This window comes from Eublepharis macularius, chromosome 5, assembly GCF_028583425.1.
Source record: "Eublepharis macularius isolate TG4126 chromosome 5, MPM_Emac_v1.0, whole genome shotgun sequence".
In the NCBI taxonomy this organism is placed as follows: domain Eukaryota; kingdom Metazoa; phylum Chordata; class Lepidosauria; order Squamata; family Eublepharidae; genus Eublepharis; species Eublepharis macularius.
In genome coordinates this window covers 54997845-55020379 of record NC_072794.1, presented here as the reverse complement: position 1 = coordinate 55020379, position 22535 = coordinate 54997845, and the positions used below count along the sequence as shown (strand labels likewise).

Here is a 22535-nt window from a genome sequence, read left to right as displayed (position 1 = left end):
AGAAAGAAGACGATCGCTCAGCAACAGCCTAGTGAGGATCAGGGGCAGGGGCTGGTAGAAATCCGCAACCTTATATATGAGTATTGGCATCTTTTAATTTATTTATTTGTAGGCTTAAGGCTCACTAGTTCCTAAACAGGTATCTCATGAAGTCTAATTTCCTATGCTACATGTGCTTTGTATGCTATATGTGCTTCAAGTTGACAACTTGAGGGAGCTCTTGTTTAGCCCAAGCTCAGTTTTTATTTCAAGAATGTCCTTTAAAAAATTTTAACACTAACTTTTACAGTCAGATTGACAGAGCATGTGGGCTTTAAGGTTACTAGTTTTCTGCAGCACCAGATATCAACTCAATAGCACATCGAACAATCGAAAGTGAAATGTGTAAACGTGCTTCCAAACACAACTCCTGTCCCACCTGTCCAATCACTCCATTGGCTGATTCCAAATTCAAAGGGTGCTTTGTTGGTCTTCATGTTGGCTATCACCAGTGTATATTTTCTTCTATTACAATTTTATCCTGCTCTTCCTTCAAGGAGCTCAGAGTGATGTCCTTGTTTTCTTCCCTCCATTTTATACACCCAATAACCCTTGAAGTAGGTTAGACCATGAGAGAGTGCTTGTGACTAGACCAAAGTGACCCAATCAGCCTTATGGACAAGTGGTGGTTTGAATCTCAGGTCTTTCCAGTCCTAGTCTGGCATTCTAAATGTACAGACTCTTCTACAGAGGCTGTGGCAGGTTATTATAAGACAAAGTCTAAAACGCCAGAGAGCATTCTTCCTGGAGCCTTCAGAAAAAGCCTGTCTGACCTGCCCAGTGGGTGGTCAAAGGGAGATGATAAAATCTCCTGGAACAGGAAGGAAGCTTTCTTTGGCTGATTTCATCTGGAGGCGGAAGGAGCTGGGGCACCTAGCTCATTGTAGGCAGCATCAATTGGCCATGTGGAGGCAGAAAGCCTGAACCAGGATTTCAAGGTATGGAAATTTCTCAGGAACCTGGAACGTTTAAGTTAAGAAAAAAGCCTGCCTTAGGAGAAGATCTAGCTAGGGTGTGTATATACTGAATTGCATTTTTACATACTCCTCATGGGATCACTTGCACAAATCTGTTGCTGTGCTTGAAAGTATGAGCATGAACATCTTCCTCCTCTCCTTTTCTAAATAAATGCTTTTCAAATTCTTCAATGCTGGTAAATGTTCTCTGTACCGCATAGACTTCCACTGCTCAACCATGTTATTTAAAATGGGTGCCACAGGAAGGGGGTGGTCTGTTGATAATTTGCTGATCCTACAGTGGAGCACAATTGCAGCAAGCAGTTCCTGCAGTAACCAGGCAGGAGAGTGGGCATGAGGCAGGGCCTCAGAGCTCCAAACCTATACAAGGGAGTGCCTTGGGCCTCCTCACAGGCAATCTTACAAAGGCCAAGGTAGGAATCCTATTCTCCTGGTGGGGGCAGGGGATCCCCTGCTTTCACCCTTTAACCCCGCCACCACTCACCTGGCTGGTGGGGGACAAGGGAGCATGAACAAGCCTCCCAGGCACACTCCCTGGGGCAGTGCAACAACGGCATAATGATGTCCCAGGACTGACGTCATTGCGCTGCCCCAAGGGCATGTGCGCTTTGCAGCAGACCAATTTGGGCCCCAATTGGGCCTGTTTGAGGCCCAAACCAGCCTGTTGCAAAGTGTGCGCATGCTCCTGCACCTGTGCGGTCACGTCACCGGAAGTGAGAGAAGCAGGCTGAGGCCACAAGACAAGCACCAGGTGGGATGGTTAGGGGACCTGGCAACCCTAGGTGAAGAGGTAGCAGTGGGTACCAGGAAGAAGCAATAGCCCTTGAGGGGTGGGAGGAGCCAGGTGGGTGGCACATGTCAGGCAGAGACTTGAACTGCCACTGGTTAAACCCCAGAAGCCTCAGAGGGCAAGATGGGGCCAAGCTCACAAGTCAGTGGGGCTGTTCCACCATAAAGATAAATGGCCAGGCTTTAATACTTCTTTCTCCTCCTCCTCCCTTGAGATTTCTCCATGCTATACATCTGTTGGTTTTCATTGTTTTGAGAATCCAGATGTGCGCAGAGCAAGCTCATACTGTTTTGAGAATTTCATTTAAAATCAACATGGTGCTTAAATAAGTTTGAGAAAATTCTGGGGTATACTAAATGTAGGTTTCTAAAATTACCATTTCAGCAGTCCATGCAAGGTTTGATGATGGAATTGGCAGCTAGGCCTTGCTTTACATAATCAACAGATGCTTAACCAGTACTGAAAATACTGATAGATACTGGAGTAGGGCAACTGAGCACCCTTTGGAAGCTACTTATGAGAACAATTTAAATGTGTTTAATCCACGTCTGTATCCAGAAATGTTTTGTTAGGGGGGCAAATGAGCACAGCAGAAGGGCAGCCCCATCCTGTGTCTGTACAGAACTGCCATGCTTATTTATCTAAGTAATTAAATACATCAAGTGGTATATCATGTAGCCAGAAGGTTTTTATTGTGGGGGGAGAGAATGAGTACAGTGGTGGGCTGCCCGTTATTATTAATTTATAGTCTGCCTTTCTCACTAAGACTCAAGGCAGATTAAATAGTGTAAAATGTAATCAAATAACGTGAGAGAGATTGACTTGCATAAGTCTGTTAATTTGCATACTACAATGCAATAGGGCTAAAATTACAAAAATTAGAAAAGTACAAAAAAGTATCAGATTCCACCTTACGGCCTTCCAGAAGAGGTCAGGGGAGCTCCCACTCTCCCGGCTTTCTGCAAGCTTTTTAAAGGTGCCACAGTGAAAACAACGGTGTTCATACAGATGCACTTTCTGATGTGGCCTCCACTTTGTCAAATGACCTGCCTGAGGAGGTCAGGAAGGCTTTCATGCTTTAGTCATTCTGAAAATGATGTCAAGCAAAATAGTTCAGGAAAACATTTCAATAAAGACAACAGTGCTGTAAATGGTTCGGAAAGGTGCTTTTATAAGGGGAACATACAGCTATGGACTATATCACTGTACAGAAACATACATAGGAACATAGAGCTGGAAGGTGTCCCAAGAGTCACCTAGTCCAACCCCCTGCATAATGCAGGAAATTCACAGACCCTGCTCTATGTCCAGTGGCAGGCAAAAAATCTCCAGGATCCCTTGCCAGTCTGGCTTGAAGGAAAATTCCTTCCTGCCCCAAAGTGGCGCAATTGGCATTACCCAGGGCAAATAAGAAAGGCAAGATGAGCTCTTGTGGCCCTAAGTTCATATTAAGTTATAGAATCAACATTGCTAACAGATGGCTATCTAGCCTCTGTTTAAAAACTTCCAAAGGAAGAGCTATGTTACGTGTTTGCTGTATCTGTTATCCTACTCTTTCTGCATTGCTTTCTATCTTTATAATACAATTTTTTGCACTGCTTGACATATCATGTCTAAGAATTGTTGCCCTGTTTCAAACTTTTGTAAACTAGTCCCATTGCATTGCTTATTAGATGTCTCATCCTTTGCAATGAGTCTCAGAAAGGCAGACTGCCAATAAAATACAAAACTAATATGCATAGGAACAGGCTGTTGGTAGAATTGTTTTCCAACTGAACACACACAGGCTCAGACAACAGTGGCATAATCCTAGAGCTGCCCACAGGTGAGAGATCCCTTCTCAGCACCTTTACCTCTTCAGAACAAACACCACAGCTTGTGAATACAGATTCCTGTGGAGTAGTATATATTAGCAAAAGAAGTTTTGTACTCACTTACCTGTGTGTCTAAGCCGCTTATTGTTTGTTGCCTGTCCTATCAAAAATAATTTCCTCAGCAATAAGAGGTCTGCAGGACTATTGTGCAATACTGTCCTGTTCCTTTTCTCTCTTTTTCTTTTTCTTTTCTGTGAGTCTGCTACAACACAATTTTTACCCCTCCGCTCCTTACTTAGCTTTTTCTCTCTCTCTCTCTCTCTTTGGTTTTCTACAACCTGATTTTAAGACCCACCCTCTTTCTGCTGCAGGCTTTTTAAATCAGGGCACTCCAGCCTTGCTAACTACTAATTCTGTTCTAGTAACTTACAGAAGAAGTCACACTTGGAAAATTTATGACAGGATTCATGCCTTTCTACACTAAATTCTTCCTTGTCCCTTTGCATAGACAATTACAATTTACACTTGAAAGACTAGTGCTTATTGAGGGGGCATGATGAGTTTTGGATACAGCACCAGAACAAAAGGGATCCCCCCCACCCCCTTGGTATATAGTCAACACCAGTATCAAGTATGAAAAACTTATTTCTTAAAGTGCAGAAGTGCTACAGGTATAGTCAATAAATATCAGTATCAAAAATAACATATAACCACAATAATAAATAGTTAACAAGAGTAATGATGACCAAGATACAAAGTATAACAATAAATAGGTTCCAGTGACTATCTCTGCAGGTTAGTTAGTAAACATACAGTGCAGCTGTTTTCTCCTACTGCAGATATTCTCAAGCAGAGGCTACTTCCTGGCTCTGTATACTCTCTATATAATAGTCCTTGTAGTAAATATGTCTTGTCTCTTGTGTTTTGCAGATGGCCCCAGGTCCAGAAGAGGCTGCAACTATCACCCTGTCCCCAACAGACTGCTAGCGGGCAGCCCGCTTCGCAGAGCTTCCTCAGGGGTTCCTCCAGCTGCAGTAATCAATCAACAGAAAGCTTGCATGGACATCATTTCTCAACAGCCTCAACGGATCATTCCAGTAGTTTACAAGCCAAGTCTCAAAATTAAATTAGCTAAACATGAAAAATATAGTACTTCTGCTGCATTTGCAAATTCATTTAGACTGTATTAGGGGCACCTTTTCACTACCCTTTAGTAATTTCAATTAGGAGTATTAAAGAGCTTTAGAAGCAAAAAGTTTATCTAACTTTTCAACATATCCGTAGGGCTTTGAGTCCACACCAGTGACTGTTTCACAAGCTGATGGATAGCAATATTGCAAATGATTCACACAGAAACAAGTGATGGGTTTGGAGGAGCAGGAAAATCAAGTACGTTAGTACAGGTTCAAATCTAGTTTCTGAGTGAACTTGAGCAGTCATTCTTAGCCTAATCCATCTCCCAGGGTTGTAGGGAGGATAAAATACAGGAGGGAAGAATGATATATCCTGCCTTTACCCCCAAAGGGAACCCAAAGTAGCTTATATCATTCCCCTCTCCTCCATTTTCTCCTCATCACAGCTCTGTGAGGAAGGTTAAGCTAAGAGGATGTGTCTGGACCAAGGTCACCCACCAAGCCTGCACCAAGCAGAGACCAGCTACGATTTGAAAAACAAAACAAGCTTTTAAAATTTTTGGCAACTTATTGGCAATAAACCTGTTTTTAAGAGAATGGATAGTGTTTAAAATTCAACAACAGCCCCACCCCCGCTTTGGTTTTCTCCCCTCTAACCTGCCAGGTTTGCTCACTCAGGTTAGATATTTTCCAAGATCACTATCATCTTTACAAAGCCTAAATCTTCCTTTTAAAACAGCGAAACAAAACCAGACCTTAATGCAAGTGACTGTCAACATACAGCGAAGGGCTTCGCATACACTCCAATACCTACAGATACTTGGGCTCTTTCATGCATTGCGAGTCCTCTCTGGATGTGGTAGGCGTTCTGGCAACCATGCATGTGCAAACCAGTGTTCAGTAGCGACCCCGAGTTTCTTCTGCATAACGTGAAATGGTTCTAAAAATGACCTTTTGGGGTTAGCTCTATAATACGAAGGGACGGGAGGGGGGGTCTTCCAGAATTTCCTGCTCAGAGTTAGATTAATGGGGGTGGAGGGTAGTAGGCTGCCGCAGGCTGTCGCTGCTGGTTCAGGGGGTGCTGTGCTTGTAGATGCTCGATGTCACCACGACTTTCAGCCTGGCCGGCCGGCCGGCCGGCCTACACACCTCCCCGCTGATTTCTGGGCGCGCGTGCAGCAGCCGTGCCAGCCGCGCGCTCTCCTGCCTCCTCTCCCCGCCCTCCGCTTCCCCAGCCGGTGCGGTCTGTGCGCCTCCATTCACGCGCCTGCTGCGATGCTGCTGTTGATTTCTTCATCCGCGCTGCCCTCCTGCTGGCAGAGCCCATCTCGCCGCCGCTGACGGAGACGCAGGCTTGGGAGACGCCGCCGCCGCCGCCGCTTCTGCTTCTTTCGTTTGATGGCTTCTTCCTCTCCGTGCATCCTAGACAGGCTCATGGTGGCAATCAGGTCTCTGCTTTTCTGGGCGCTGGTGTACAGTTACTGCGGTCTCTGCGCCTGCATTGAGCTGCTGAAACTTTTGTGGAGCCTCGGGACGAGGCCAGGCAAGACCTTCCAGTGGCTGATCCGGGAGAACCCACCGGGCTGCCTCAATGACCCCTCCTTGGGGACTCACTGCTATGTCAGGATCAAGGTAAAGCGGGTCTTGATGGGCCTCCCCCAAGCCTGAGGGGGGGGGGCTGGAAGGGGAAGCCCGAGTTTGGTTGCCAAAGATTGCCCCTTCATCCCTTTCTTTTGCAAAACAAGGACAGGCACGCGGGGAGATTGAGGGTTGGCTGCTTACTGCCTCTTCTTCTATCTCTCCCCGCCCCCATTGCTCCCTTGATGTCTTGCTGCTGAAAGGAAAACAATCCGGAAGGTAGCAAACAGCTAATCAAAGGAGGGGGGGGTGTCTCCACTTTGGAATGGAGCCATGGGTGTTTACATCACTGATGTGTTTGGAGGAACTATGGAAGAGGTAAAAGGGCCCCAAGCAGGTATCTGTTTTGAAATCCACACACCTCGGGAGTGCCTGGGGTCTCTAGTCTGTTGTGGCTTTTTGTTAACTGCGTGTCTTAAGCAGAGTTGAATTTTGCTGTGCTGAAGCCACATAAGGTCTGTGTGGACCGTCAGGGTGACCGTTGCAATGGCTGGAAGAACCAGCTCAGGGTAATGATGACACCAGCAGCTTGCTTGCCTAGAGTTAAGGAATTTTTTTCCTACTGACAAAATACTGATGAAAACAACAAAATCTGCCTTGAGTCTCTGTGGGAAAGGCACATTGTAAATGAAGTAAGTAAAGAAAGAAAGATGCAGACCAAGAGAGTTGAAGAGAGATGGAAATGAACTTCTTCAACCATTATTGAATACTTCAGGAAAAATGGTCTTGGGGCTTAGCCAGAGAATGAAAGGTTGTCTCTCACCCATGTTAGCTTTTGCAAGACAGGTCTGCTGGTAATGAGCCAAAGTAGAGTGAAACACATATTCCCTGTATACTGGATGGAGGGGTTGCCTTTTGGTGAGAAGTCTGCTATGGTGCAGTTTCTCCTACCCCAACTCTTGTTTCTAAAGCCTAAGCAGGGATAATGTCTGCTCCACTGCATAGAAGGTTCTATGTGCCCATCACCAGGGGCTGAAATTGAGTAGGCTGGGTGTAGAATGTAGAGAGGCCTCTTGTTAGGCCTGAGTAAAATATTATTTTATAAAGTAGATGCTCATAAATTATGGATTCATGACTTGCAATTTCACTTATTTGTGGTTTGTGGCCTGATCATGTAATGTGGTATAATGTCCATTACCTCCCCCCCCCCCGCCATTATGGTGTTAAAAAGACAAGTAAATGATGCAGAACATAGTAATGGGGCAGCGGGTAAAAGGTGATAAGCAGGGATAAAATGCAATGTAGCACTTATTGGTATTACCATAGTATCTCCAGCCTGGTTTTACTTCCACCATACCATCATTTATAATAATCACATAATTACATTTTGTGGAAAATATGATTGGTTTGCTGCTGGGAAGCAGTAGACCCCCTTGCTTCCTCTTATTTCTCCTTTTGTGGAGATCTTGGGAATGGATCCCTCACAAATGGTGGGAATTTACTGTAGCATGAGAACCAACTCCTTGCTGTGAGATCCAAAATCCTTTGAGTAGCATCTGTATGTCAGAATCACACAGGGACCTATGCCAGCACCCCTATAAATGGGAGGTTGTTATGGCTTATATTTTCCGACATGATTACTAGAAGCATTGCAGGGTTTTGTTTTCATATATGCAAATGTTTCTGGGTCTCCTTTAGTTATTAATGCTGTTTATTATTCCGTTCCAACAGTTTATTTATTTTGCTTGAAACGTTTCTGTGCAATCAGGGTCCACCCTTAAAACAAAACATTAAAACATTAACAAATTTTTTTAAAATCATACATTTAAAAACATTTAAAATATAAAAGATTAACATTAAATAAAACAGTAACATATACAATATTAACACAAACATAAAAATGCACAGACAAGGAAGGCAGCTAATAAGAGCTAGTGAAGAAATGCCAAACAAAACAAAAAAAGTCTTCACCCACTGGCTGAAGGCAGCAATAGAGGGAAGTGGACGAATCTCCCTGGAGAGGGAGTTCCAAAGTTACACCATGACTGAGAAGTGCCTTGCTCAGGTTTTCATCTGTCTAGCCTCAAATGGTGAGGTCACCAAAGCAGGACCTCCAAAGATGACTGGAGAGGTCAGATGTGTTCATATGGGAGTAGGCTGTCCTTCAAGTATGCTGGCCCCAAGCCGTATGAGCCCTTAAAGATCAATAACACCTAGAATTAGGTGTGGAAGCAAATTGGGAGCTAGGGTAGATGGAACAAGACTGGAATGATATGGTCCCTGTGATCCACTCCAGTCAGTGTTCTGGTGGCAGCATTCAGTACCAACTGTAGCTTCTGGATATTCTTCAAGGGCAGCCCCATACCGAGTTCATTGCACTAATCTAATCTAGGTGAGGACATCACCTCAGTGGCAAGATCTTTCCTACCCAGATTTGCAGCTTGTTCACAAAACTGGTGAAAGGTGCCCCTGTTGACTGTTTTACAACAGGAGGCCCAGATCCAGGAACATCCCCAAGCTATGAACTTGCCTTTGGGGGAGTGCAACTCCATCCAGAACAGGAGATATCCCTGTTCCAAGGTCAGCCGTCCCCCCTACCCATAACATCTTCAAGTTGTCAGGATCAAGTTGCAGCTTGTTAGCCCTCATCCACCCAGGCACCTGTTCATGGTTTCCACAACCTCCCTGGAATCTGCTGGAAGAGTGAAATAGAGCTGAGTGTCATCCACATATTGAAGAGCAAGATTCAGATCCAGTAGCACCCTAAAGACCAACTAGATTTCCAGATTATAAGCTTTAAAGAGTCAAAGCTCCTTTTTTCAGAAGCTTTGATTTTTGAAAGCTCATACCCTGGAAATCTAGTTTGTCTTCAAGGTGCCACTCAACCCAAATTTTGCTTTTCTACTGCAGACCATTGTTGCTACCCACCTGAAACTATCTGCATATTGCTGACAACTCAGTCCAAGTCTCTGGATAGCCTCTCCTAGCATCTTTATGTCAGTGTGAAAAAACATGGAGGACCAGATGGAACCTTATATAACCACAGAGGTTGAGTAGCAGCCCCCTGGGATCACACTCTAAAACCTGCCTTTGAGGTAAGACTGGGACCATTGCAGAATGGTGCCTCCCAGTGCCATCCCTGAAAGGTGGTCTAGAGGGATACCATTATTGAAGGTATTGAGAGATCCAGGAGAATAAATAGGGTTGCACACACACACCCGTCCATCTACCAGTCCAGGTCATCCACCAGGGCAAATAAGGCAATTTCAGTCGCATAATCAGGCCTGAAAACTGACTAGAATGGATTGAAAAATCCACTTCATTCCAGAATCCCTAAAGTTGACAACCCACCACTTTGGAATCACCTTGCTCAGGAACGCTCAGGAACACTCAGTTTATCTCATAGCTGTGAAGATTATAAAAGTGGCATGGCCCCTAGGTATACAATTTATATTAGACTCACAAGAAAGGTGAATTTTGTTTTATTTTATATCTATGAATTTAGATACTTTTGTATCCTAATGGGGACCCAGTGCAGTTTACACCATTTTTCTCTCCACCTCCATTTTCTCCACCTCCATTTATCCTCACAACAACCCTTTGAGGTAGGTTAAGCGGAGAGTGATGGACTGCTAGCTTCCCTAGCAGAATGGGGATTTGAACCTGGATTTTCCAGATCCTAGACTGACGTGCTGACCCACTACACCATGAATGTTGGCTGGTAGGGCTTGTCATGCAGATCTGAGGAAATGCACAAGCTAAAATCCCCTCTTTTACACACATCTGGATCAGCATGGGGAGGGACCATCAAAAACAGCTTCCCCATGTTCAGCTTTCCCCTTTTCACTCCTACTGCATAGGATCATTTATTCTACATCACGCATTTCCCCATCCTCACTAGTAGCAGCCAATGATGTGAAAGTCCAGGCAAACATAGAATGTGATGACATGGAGTCATGGATCCTATATATTGCAGTGGCACAGGTGGAAGTAGATTTGACATGGACATTTATATGCAGTAATACTCCCCTGCTATCTCTGGCATTTTGAATTCAGGGTGTCGCATATCAATTTCTTAAATAATATTGGTGAAAGTAGTTAAGTCCTCAAAGATACCAGAGCCATGCCCTTCTATGCTCCATGGCACCTTCTGAGGGAATAAACTACAATGTTAAAAAAGACAGGTCAAAATGTAAAAAATGGCTAGGGTTAATAGAATCCCTTGTTCTTTCTTGGTACAGTGGGATGGACAATAATGACCAACTGGTAGGAATTTTACATACTTGGTCCACCTTAAACGCTGGAAGGAAAATTGCAAATGGTGAAAATTCAGAATTAGCACATCCAGCTGTACTTAATCATTTCTTACAGTATTGTCAGAGAATTTCTCAGAGAGAACATGAATTAGCAGGATATAACAAAACAGGATAAGGTGATTACACTAACCCACCGCTAATATGCTTAATTATATTTAATTATACATCCAGCCAGTTAGTGAATTCAGTATTAACTGCCTTTGAGTACAACCGAAATAAATGCATGTATACTATCACCTACTAAAGAGGTAATCCATTTGAAGGAAAGAATGGTCATATTTAAATTTATGTGAAGTTTATGAAACCATAAAGCACTGATCTGAATTCTAATTAGAAGACATTTTCACATGCATCTAAAATTCAGTCAGTTAAAAACCAGTGATTTATAGCGAGACTGCATTTCACACTAGTGTGACTTACTTCTTAAATACAAATAATCCGTTCCAATCTAGAGTCCCACACAAAGGATGCTGAATGTGACTCTGTTTGCGTCCCTAAAATGAATGAAGTGCCCCTGGAATGCTGTAAGAGGCGAGAGAACCTCTGGCAGATACTGAAGCAAGGGCACTCTTACCACCTAGGAGGTCAAGATGTTAGAGTATGAAAACATATTTTAAGAAAAGACTTGGAATCCTTTTGTTTCCCCTACAGAGTGAGGCCTTCCCCCCCCCTCTACAGAGCGAGGCCCTCTTCCTCTTACCAGTATGCTGGACAGACATACTTATCAGCTATCTGTTTTGTCTTGTTCCTTCCAACCATGCTTCACACAGGAAGTCCACCTTTGAAAAACATTTCTAAACTACCACTTAAACACTTACTTCTCTTAAATATGTGTTTGTTACTTTAGGGTTTTTTTTAAAGGAACATAATTGTAAAAGGAGTTGTGGGATTATTCTGGGAATGAGATATGTTTGTGATTATTGACTTCACATGTGCCAGCCAATCGGTAGTGTGCATAGCCAAGCTGAACAGAAGATACGTAAAAGCAGTTTTTCTAAACTCTCTCCAGTAGAATAAATTGTTTATCTGAACACAGCTTGAGTCATCTTCCACAGCAGCTCAACCACTCAGATAATGTAAGTTCATGTGTATTTTCTAGGCCAGGTAGGATAAGTTTCCAGAGGACAACAGGGATATGTATTCCACAGATTTCTTGCTTAACTCTCTGTCTATATACCACAGGGGACCCTATTTCTCTCCTGATTTCAATGTTCTGTTTTCCCTGAAGTCACAGAACCTAAACCTTTTGACCAGCCGTGTCCCACAAAACCTGACTGGAAGTTGTCCAAGTATTTGCCTAGGTACTAGGGCTGATCATTTGCAGTTCAAGAGTTAAAAGATGCAGGATCAGGGGCCTTCTTTTACTAATGGCCAGAGGCACAGTTCTTATCCGAGCTGAGGCCTTATAAAGGGAAGCAGCCTGAAGAAAACAAGTTTGTTCATCCAGTCCTGGTTTCACACTGGTTTCTATCTTTTGTTAGTCAACTTGATTAACATCTTTCTTTCTGACTTAATGATTTGGTACAGTTTTTGTTTGACTGTATTCTTGGAATTCTGCTTAACCAGTGTCATTTTGGGTTCTCTCATGATTTTTTGTCTGCACTCTCATTTATCAATTCAAAAGGCTGCTTGTGAGTTTCATAACTCACGTTACAGACTCTGTGCCTGAAAGAACTCAGGCCGGGACAATCCTCCTTCTGTGCACTGGAGCTTTCACACTGGTAAAATAATGCTGGGTGTGATCATAATGGTTACATTTTATGTGGAAAGATGAAATAGTTATAGGTTAGTATAAATTAAGATTCATATTAATGTTTCAAATTTCATATGCTACTTTGTAGCACTTTAACTTGGTTTGGAAACTTTTGAGCAATTTCTGTCTTTATACATTTTCTAGATCACAAATAAAAACATGTTATAAAAGGAACTGAGTTAATCTGCAAAGAGAATTGATTCCATTTATGAATGTCCACACCCCAAACTTGAATTGACTTGACTGTTGTGGGATTCTTGCAAAGAATGCTGGCTGCTGTGTTTCTGTAAAGGAATAGCTGTAGCCATCTTTCTCAGAGATTGCCCTCAGTAACCGGTAATAGTTTGGGAGAAGCCCAGACACTTAAGTTGGCTTCAAACTCTACCTATTCTGTAAGTATAAAATCAGGGCTTTTTTTCTGGGAAAAGAGGTGGTGGAACTCAGTGGGTTGCCCTCGGAGAAAATCATCACTTGGCTGGTGGCCCCGCCCCCTGATCTCCAGACAGAGGGGAGTATAGATGGCCCTCCGCACCGCTGAGTGGCGCGGAGGGCCATCTAAGCTCCCCTCTGTCTGGAGATCAGGGGGCAGGGCCACCAGCCAAGTGACCATTTTCAAGAGGTTCCGGAACTCAGTTCCACCGCGTTCCAGCTGAAAAAAAGCCCTGTATAAAATAATAAATTAGCAGCCAAGGAAAGTTTTCTCAATTATCCAGAGCAAACTTCTCAACATACTCAGGGCAACAGCGTGGTAGCTTCTCACAGCTGCTTGCTGTCAAGCATGAAATGAATGGAGGCTCTCAAGATAGTTTTACTAATAGACAAGGATCCAAAGTGCCTGGCTGGTGTCCTTATTATCAGTATCAGCAGAGATCTTGTTTGTTGAACTGAAATAGTGTGAGACATAATTTGCCAGTTGAAGTAGCATTATAACTGATTGCAGCTACGATAGCAAATGCAGCCATTGCTTCTGTAGTAATCTGGGTATAAGCATATGAGCATCACACAAACTGCTGCTCTTAGTGGAGTGAAAGAGGATAGATTTTGGTGCCACATCTCATTTCCAGCATGCTGCAGTGGTAAGAGTCTGGGAATGGGAGGCCAAGATTCTGTACTCTACCTGGAAGCTCGCTGGGTGACTTCAGGCCAGTCACAGTCTCTCAGCCTAGCCTATCTCACAAAGCAATTGGTATGAGGATAAAGTGGAGGAGAAAACAATATTATAAACCACTTTGGTTCCCTACTGAGAAGAAAAGCAGAGTATAAACATCTAATAATAATACCAGATCTAATTAGTTCCCTTTTACAGGTGTCCTCCTGCAACTGGCTATTTCTCATTGAACAAGAAATGCAGGGCCATATTTAGTATACTATTTTAATGTGTCTGTTTAATTTTGTACAAAATCACAAGGAAGCTGGGCAGCTCCAACTTCTCTTTCTTCTCCTATATTGGAAATTTCTGGAAGTAGTACAAGAAGATGAAGAAGAGGAAGATTTTTAATTGATTTGGGGTGTAAGGATACTTTCCTATGATTAAGTCCATTGAATAATATGGGACATACTTCTGGACAGACCTGCTTAGAATTACTCTCTTAAAGTTTCAGTCTGGATGAACTCCTTCGCAACATGCTGAGGAGTAGCACTGGGTATTGCAGACAAAACCAATTTAAAAATTATCAGAAAGGAGGGCAGAGCATAAGGAAAAATAAAATGGGATGATAGAACATGCATGGCCATTCTGATACAGAGGATGTCTTTCCTTCAGGACTTGTCAGAGCTTCTCTTATTGAGCATTATGTTCAGTCTGTCAGTTGGAAAAAAACCTGCTTATTTAACGTTGAGGTACCTGAGCATTGTCTTCTAAATGTAGAACTACACCTTCTCTTCTCTTACAGGATTCTGGATTAAGATTTCACTATGTGGCTGCTGGTGAGAGGGGAAAACCACTAATGCTGCTACTGCATGGCTTTCCAGAGTTCTGGTAAAACTCTCTGCTTTTCTTCCCTTTCGTTAAGCTAATACCCTATTGGCATTAGACTGTATAAGTGAGATCAATAAATCCACTGTGCCTTTGTTACTTATTTTATTGTTATGCCACTTTGTCTAATAGGTCTGCAGTGAATAGCTATTATCTGTAATAAGGATCATCACATGATAATTATTCTGATGGTACATGCTGTACACACTGCTTCTTAACATAAATCCTAATGCAATACTGTGTAATCCCAGTTTAAACATTTTAAAACTAACTGTAGCTTTGCTGTTTGGTGATGTCAACCCAAGTTGCTTTCTTTGGTGGGTTATTCCCTGTTGAACTGGAGAAAAAAAGAAAAAAATGATGAACAAAATGGTCATAATTTTGAAGGAAAAGGTAGTCACTGCAAGGATAAATATTTATTGTCCAAATAACAGATAAATCCTGATGTATTTTGAATTTATTCTTTATGAATCAGTTCTCAAAAATTTCAAAAGCATGTTCAGAAGTTTCTTGTAATTCAGATTATCCAGAAAGAGTAAATTGTCTATCATTCTGAGTGCTTTGCTTAAAGCCAAAAAAAATTCTGGCACCAGGTCCCTAAGGCATCTAGAAATTTTATTTATTTATTTTTATTTATATCATTTATAGTCCACCTTTCTCACTGAGAATCAAGGCGGATTACACAGTGCGAGATTAGTACAGTCAATATCAAGGACATTTCCATAAACAATGCCATAGGGTAAATAACTACAAGCTTACAAAGACATAGCAAGAATCCAATACAGAGTTGAAGAAATGCTGAAATATAGCATAAGCAATTCTAGGACTGACATCAGACAACATACAACTAACCCAGGTGAGCCTGATCTCATCTGATCTCAGAAGCTAAGCAGGGTCGGCCTTGGTTAGTAATTGGATGGTAGACCTCCAACAAAGACCAGGGTTGCAGAGGCAGGCAATGGCAAACCACCTCTGTTAGTCTTTTGCCATGAAAACTCCACTAGGGGTTGCCATAAATAGCCATGACTTGAGGGCACTCTCCACCACCAACTACCCAGTAGGATCATACTTGAAGCACAGGTAGCACATAGGAGCACATACTTAAGGCACCAGATAGTATATAAGGCAACATGGTGGTGAAGCGTATGGTCCCTAACTCATTAGCTAAGCATCTGATACCTCCTCCCTACAATACAGCCCTCCTATCTAAGTAAAAAGCCTTTTTGTATAATTCAGTTTTGCATTGTTTGCTGAAAGCCAGGAGGATGGGGGCTCTCCTGACCTCCTCAGGAAGGCTGTTCCACAGGGTAGGGGCCACCACAGAGAATGCATGTGTACAGGCAGCTTTTGATTTCGCCCATGTGCAGAGTGGCACCTGCAGGATACCCTATTCAGATGAGCAAAGTTGCCGTGGAGGAACATAGGGAGGGAGGCAGTCCCATGGGTATGCTGGATCCAGGCCATGAAGACATTTAAGCATGATAACCAATATCTTGAACTGAGCACAGCAACTGATAGGTAGCCAATGGACCAACTGCAGGATGGGAGTGATGTTCATGCTCCTGCTTGCTCCTGATAACAGTCGAGTTGCAGCATTTTGCACCAATTGGAGTCTCCTATGTATAGTACATTACAATAGTCAAGTCTTGATGTTACCATAGCATGGATCCAGGTGGCCAGATTGGCCAGGTTGAGGTACGAAGCCATCTTCCAGGCTAGAGTGAGGTTGTAGAAAGCATTTTTTGTGACTGCCTTACCTTGTTTTTCTAGTAGTAGCACTGGATCCAGTATAACGCCTATGCTCTTAACCGATTCTGCAAGGGTCAGATGAACTCCATCAAAAGTGAGGAGTGCAATGTCCTTCAAGATCTCTGCCTTCCCAACAAGCATCACTTCTGTCTTGTCCGGGTTCAATTTCATTTTGTTAGCTCTTGAGAGTAAATATCTTTTCCTTTGATGTATTGTCGAAGGCTTTCACGGCTGGAGAACGATGGTTGTTGTGGGTTTTCTGGGCTGTATTGCCATGGTCTTGGCATTGTAGTTCCTGACGTTTCGCCAGCAGCTGTGGCTGGCATCTTCAGATGCCACATGGTGCTACACCTCTGAAGATGCCAGCCACAGCTGCTGGCGAAACGTCAGGAACTACAATGCCAAGACCACGGCAATACAGCCCGGAAAACCCGCAACAACCATCTTTTCCTTTGCTTTGCATTGTGCTGAAATCTCTGTAAACTGTATTTCAGGCCAAATACTGGCAACTTCTATATCCTCTAGGGCCCCTCAGTCCTCTGAGGAATAGTCTGGAGGCCACAAGAATAATTTACCACACAAATAACTCCTCACCATGGACCAAACTCTGGCATCTACCAATAATGTCTTTGTAGCAATGGAGTATATGCTCTAAAGCACAACATTCATTCATTCATTCGTTTTCTATGTGTGGGCTGATTTGGCCCCACTAAGTCCCCATCACTTCCATTTTAAACTGGAAGTGACATCACTGAAAGGCCTCTGGAGTGTGTGAGTGCCATTTTTTGCACGCTTCTGGGACTCAAGCCACTCCCCGCCCCTCACCAGCCAGGGTAGGGGAATCAGCCATCCTGAGTGGTGAGCTGGCAACTCTAATATCTATTTCACACACCATCAAAAAGAAATGTAAAATGTGGAATATGTCTGCTTCTTGTGCCTTGAAAACATTTCTCTTTTCCTTAAGAGTGAAATTATGAGCAAGCATTTTGGTCATATCTCAATTGAAATTTGAGATATTTCTCAAACATTTTCCTTATTAGTGAAATTATGAGCAAGCATTTTAGTCATATCTCAATTAAAATTTGGTAAGGATACCAGGATCCAGATAAAATTCCTCAGGAGCCATTTCTGGCCTCCTCATTGTCTATTGGCTGTGCCTCCTTTATGTAATGATAATGAATGGCCTGCTGTGTGTCTAACTAAATGGAATGTAAGATAAACAAGTTGTTCTGTAAGTCACCTTTAAAATAAATAGCACACTGTATAGCTGATGCCTTTAAAAATACAGTAATAAAATAATTTTAGATCAAAATATGTCTGATTGTAAGAAAATCAAATCTATGCAGATTTTATCAGCTTGTCATCGAAAGGTAATTACTTCTTAAGAGCAGTTCAAAGTGCCTTAAAATTTCCACAGCAGTCTTAGAATACAAATATGTTACACAGCAGTGATACATATTTACAAAGTTGTTTAGCTTCCAGTGTGTCAAGGTTCAAGTTAAGGCAAACTAAATAACCAGCCAGAATGACTTCAGATTCAGAGGGGATTAGAAGAGACAAAAAAGAAAAAGCAGTTTATATATACCATTGCCCATAAATGTCTTGTGAAAGAGAGCAGTAAAATCAATACTAAGGTTCATTCCATAGATTATCTTAGTGCAGTGGTTGCTGTGGATGACTTGATTTGCATTCCAACTGATCCTTGTAGTTAATCACTGGTGTGATGCAGTCCCTTTACTTCAGGCTTTGTGAAGCTGTCTTGGTTTTGGAAAGTTTTCTTGTGCAGTTAAATTTGATGAGCGCTGGTATCCAAGAGGAATTTTAGGGGGTGGGGACATTCAAATTGATGTTGCAGTAATGTAGCATCATTGCTTCTGGCATAAACCAAGAAACTGTGTCAGCATGTTGATATGATGCTCTAGGATTCCACCCAAATTCAATGGTTACCATAGAGTTCAGGGGAAATCCCTGAGTGGCATGCTGACCTCACTTCCAAGTTTATGTCAATGCTACAATGTCAATTTCTCCAACATTCTGCTGTTGCACCTGGCAGCTGTGGGAAGCTGGAGCTTGGGATAGGAAGTCTCCTCCTCCCTACTCCTAGTGTATTCTGATGCAATCAGCTGATCCCTGTTTAGTTCAAACTGTGGTTTGGTGTGAAACCTTATGGAATGTGATTGCTGATTAATAGACATTGAATGTGTATAGTCTCCTTGGACTGGGTGTCCTCCTTTTCTTTGCCTTGTATATTGGAGGCTACCCCCTTTGTTTGTGAATTGGTGAAATCTGAACTGGCAAACTGTGGTTTGAGTTTACTGTGAGTTGCAGTTCTAATCTGAAGGGGAAACTATAGTTTGTTGGTTTAGATATAACTGCCAACTATTGCTTTGTACTAAACATGAAGTAACTGATTGAATGGTTGTGCCATCTATGTGCCTTTTTAAGCCCATTGATTTCATTGGATTTAGAAGGGTATATCTCTGTTTAGAACTGCACTATGGGAGTGCCTGAGTGGGGGAGAGAGGAGGAGAAGTGAAAGATGAGTGTGTGAAACCAAGGTTCAGACACAGAATGCTAAAACATAGTGTTGCATTATGTGTGAACCCCGCTTACATGAGGTGAGATCTATAGCCCTGTGCACTAGTGAACACACGTACAGTCTGCATACAGTGTACACTTGATCTTTCTTTACACACACGCTGAGTAATTACACTGTTACATTCAATGCATGTACAGCTGAATGTGTAATTGAAGCTGTGCATTTATCCAGGTACTGGTCCCCGGTTTCATTTGTAAATTGAATGTACATTGGCTCTTTCTTGTGAACAGGTATACGTATATAAATGCAGGTTGTACATGCGTTCTCTGTAACATGTGTGTAGGGCTCGTATGGTTTGGGTTCCCAGAAGCAATTATGGCAGTAGCATAACATGAGTTGGGCATAGGTTTTATACAATATGAATGAAAGATATGTTGATATTGCTATAATGTGTGAGATGTTGATACAAGTTTCCTTCCAGAAATAGCTGCCTTGGGCAGTCCCAGAATAGCTGTAATTCTTTATCCTTGAGGAAGTAAAGGTAATATCTAACATTTTCATCTGTTTCCTTCTGTTGCATATAATAGAAAGTGGAATTCTAGAATGATTTCCTTTTTACTATGGTAACCATTAGGATGGCTGTTTTGTCTGTTTTGTCCCCTTGGAGCATTAATAACTTCTTCTTTTTTATCTAATGTTTACAGGAATATTCTGAATTTACATTAAAAGATGTGTTCAGTTGCCATGTGGAATGGAAACATAAACCCCATTCTCACATTTACAGAATAAGAAAGCTAGTAGAGCAGTTGGACTAGGATCTGAGAAACCCCAGTTCAAACCTCGCTCTGTCAGAAAGCTTGCTGGATGGTCTTGGGCCAATCACACTCCTTCAGCCTAACCTGCCCCACAGGATTGTTTTGAGAATAAAATGAGCAAGGGATAACCATGTATACTACCCTGAGTTCCTTGAAAGAAGATAAGGATAAACATGAACTTAAAAGGTAGCAATGTGCTGTTTCTGAGGAGGTGCTCCATGTCTGTAAAGTCTTTTTTAAAAGCATTCATATTTTAAAATGTTGGTTTTGAGGTATCTTTTACTAATGCTTAAATGAATGATCTCATGTATAGAGAATTGCCTGAAGATGCATGATGCTTTTATGTTTTGAAAGCTAAGTAGGTCTTTGAGTGCTTGGATAGAAGGCTGAAAGGTTCTGAGCTTTCCAAAGAAAGTAGGAGAGATGCATAATACATACTATTTAAATAGTCTGCCTTAAATGGGTTTGCATAACATACATAACTGTAGCAAAAGTTAGGTCATTAACCTAAATCCACTAAAAACAATAAAGGCTCTAGGAGAGTGGAAGAGAAAACGAAACAAGGGATTCCCGTTATGTTTTTGTGGTAAGTGGAACATTTTGCAAGAATGAATATATTTTATAATAATGAGCCTCTGAAAACTTGACTCACCCATGTAGCTCAAAAAGGGAACTCCGTCCTGATCAGTACAGCCAGGGATGGGTAGATGAGATCCGCAGTCCTAAGGACACTACTGTCCCTGTGACAGATACGACCTGTTCCAACTCCCTCTCTCCGGAGGCTGCTGAAGGGCGGCAGCAGAGACAGCTGGCTGTTGATACCTGTTATATTGTAATCACCCGCATATAAGTTATAAGTTCAACTCTTAACAACGTGTCTGTGTTTGAATACTTCACTCCTGCGTTATACTTCTTATGAATAAAAGTGGGTTTTTTCTGCTTTCGGGTGACTGGAAGTTGTTGGCTGAGGGGAAATAATGACACACGAACGTAAAACATTCTGGTCATGACCAATGGGCTTAGTTAAATAAATGGTGGCAGCATATATGGGAAGTAAACACTGAGTTCCCTGACTCCAATAGCCCTGGGCATTCAGCTGGCTGAGGGGTAGTGAACTGAGGAATTGGATGTCTGTCTGGTGAAGTCCCTGGGAAAAGGGGACCCTGTGTGGATTTCAGTCAGGGCTCTCTACTTGATAATTAGGGACTAGGCACGTAGCAAATGGTGACTTCCCCGAACTGCCTGTGAAGTCCCAAACTTGTGCAGAGAGGTCTATGGTAGATGGCAGCGGGGCTTAGTTTTGAGCAGACTAAAGTTACCAGATGGGGTCTGGAATAATACTGGACCTTGGGGAGAAGGGGGCAGCACTTACAGTTTTTTCTGTGTGTGCTCACACTACCACCCTGGTGTGATGATGTCACTAGTGGAAGTGACATCATTGCGCAGACCCCACTTCCAGGTCCCCAAGCTAGATGGCCACTCCTGGACAGCACTGCACAGCCACAGGAGGCTGGGCAGGCAGGCTGGCCACTCTCACCAGCACTGCACAAGAGGCCAGGCACCCAGGCTGGCTGGCCCCTGGCCACTTCTCTAGGATGGTGGCAGCACTCAGGGGCTGAGCAGCCAGGCTTGGAAGCTGGGAGGAGGCAGAGGCCATGCCAGGTGTCTGGTATTTAGAGAGCATTTTCCCCAGACGATCCACAAAAATACCAGGCTGTCCAGGTGAAAACTAGACACCTTGCAACCCTAGAGTAGACCATCTTAAGATTGCTCCCATTTTATTAGAAAATTCATTTTTTTAAAGAAGTTGAAATGCTATAGACAAACTGTTAACCAGGAAGTGGAAAGAGGTGCAGGCCCCACTGCAAGCCTTAACTCTCCCCCAAGTTTTCTTAAAATATTATATAAGCTATATATAACTTATTCAAAGCCATTCTCTGTGGGATTGCTAGTGTTGCTTGTTGACAGTAGAAACTGATGGGCAATTGAGTTTCTTAAATTGTACTTGGGAGTCACTAGCCTGATTGAATAAGGGCGCATTAATAAATATAGCATGTATAAAAAATTGCAAAATAACAGTACTGAAGTCCATTTGTTACACATTTTACATATTTTTAATGTCCAGAATGGCTGAGTTATCCTGGTTCCCCCCCTCTTTAAAATGAACCAAATTTCATCCATCAGATGATTGGTGAAGCCTATTTTTTCTAGTTCAGTTAGGCCTTTGTTTGATTTAAAAAGAAAAGGAAGGAAGATGAGGAAGAAAGCTTTCTTTTTACGCTTTAGAGCCAATTCAGTTCCCAACTTAAAAGGTGCCCAGGGCGATCATGAGCCATTCATAGAGATGCTCACTATGTTCGTGTGTGTGCTTGCCCAGGTTTAATGAGGACAATTTAGAGAGGCAGAGGTGGTGGTGGTGGTTCAGGAGATGACTGACTTCAAAAGGGATGCTTCTAGCTACATAGATTGCCAAAGTTACAGCACAAAGATTCTAAATGGTAAAAGAAACCGGCAGTACTGAATACAGTGCAGTCCTAAGTAGACTTAATATTTCTAAGCCTGTTGACTTCAAAGGACCTAGAATGGTATAAATCTGTGTAGGAATGCCCTGATTGTATGATATGGTGGCTAGAGATTTGGATATGGAAAATGCTAGTTCAAAAATGTAAATTAAAAGAATTAAAAATAAAAATCCCCATTTATCCATGAAGTTCACCAAATGACCTTAGTTAAAAATCATTTCTCAGTATAGCCTTCCTCACAAGATGGTTGGAATTATTAAAATGGAATAGCCTCTAGTGTTCTATCTCTAGTTCTTTAGAAGAGGGATGGGGTACAATATGAGAAAGATAAGAAAAAAGACAACATTTATTCTTCAGACAACAAATTTGTGTACAATCAGTATGTTTGGGAGGGGGCATGGAACAGAAGAGGAAAGGATTCTGCTTGCTTGTCCCAGCCGGACCGTCACATATTGATCTAATCTCCTAAGCACTTAAGCTCTGTACACAACGTAGCTGTAGTGTGGTTTCTGCTCAGAAGATACAATCAACAGTT

General features: G+C 42.5%; 1 protein-coding gene across 1 annotated transcript in view; it reads left to right on the top strand.

The window, feature by feature from the left end:
- Window positions 1–6116: 6116 nt before the first annotated feature.
- Window positions 6117–22535, top strand: part of EPHX4 (epoxide hydrolase 4) — a 30172-nt gene continuing 13753 nt past the window's right edge. Inside the window, exons 1-2 of the mRNA XM_054981208.1 lie at window positions 6117–6385; window positions 14293–14378. Coding sequence (XP_054837183.1) covers window positions 6152–6385; window positions 14293–14378 — 320 coding nt within the window. The 5' untranslated portion in view covers window positions 6117–6151. The remainder of the gene's footprint in view (window positions 6386–14292; window positions 14379–22535) is intronic.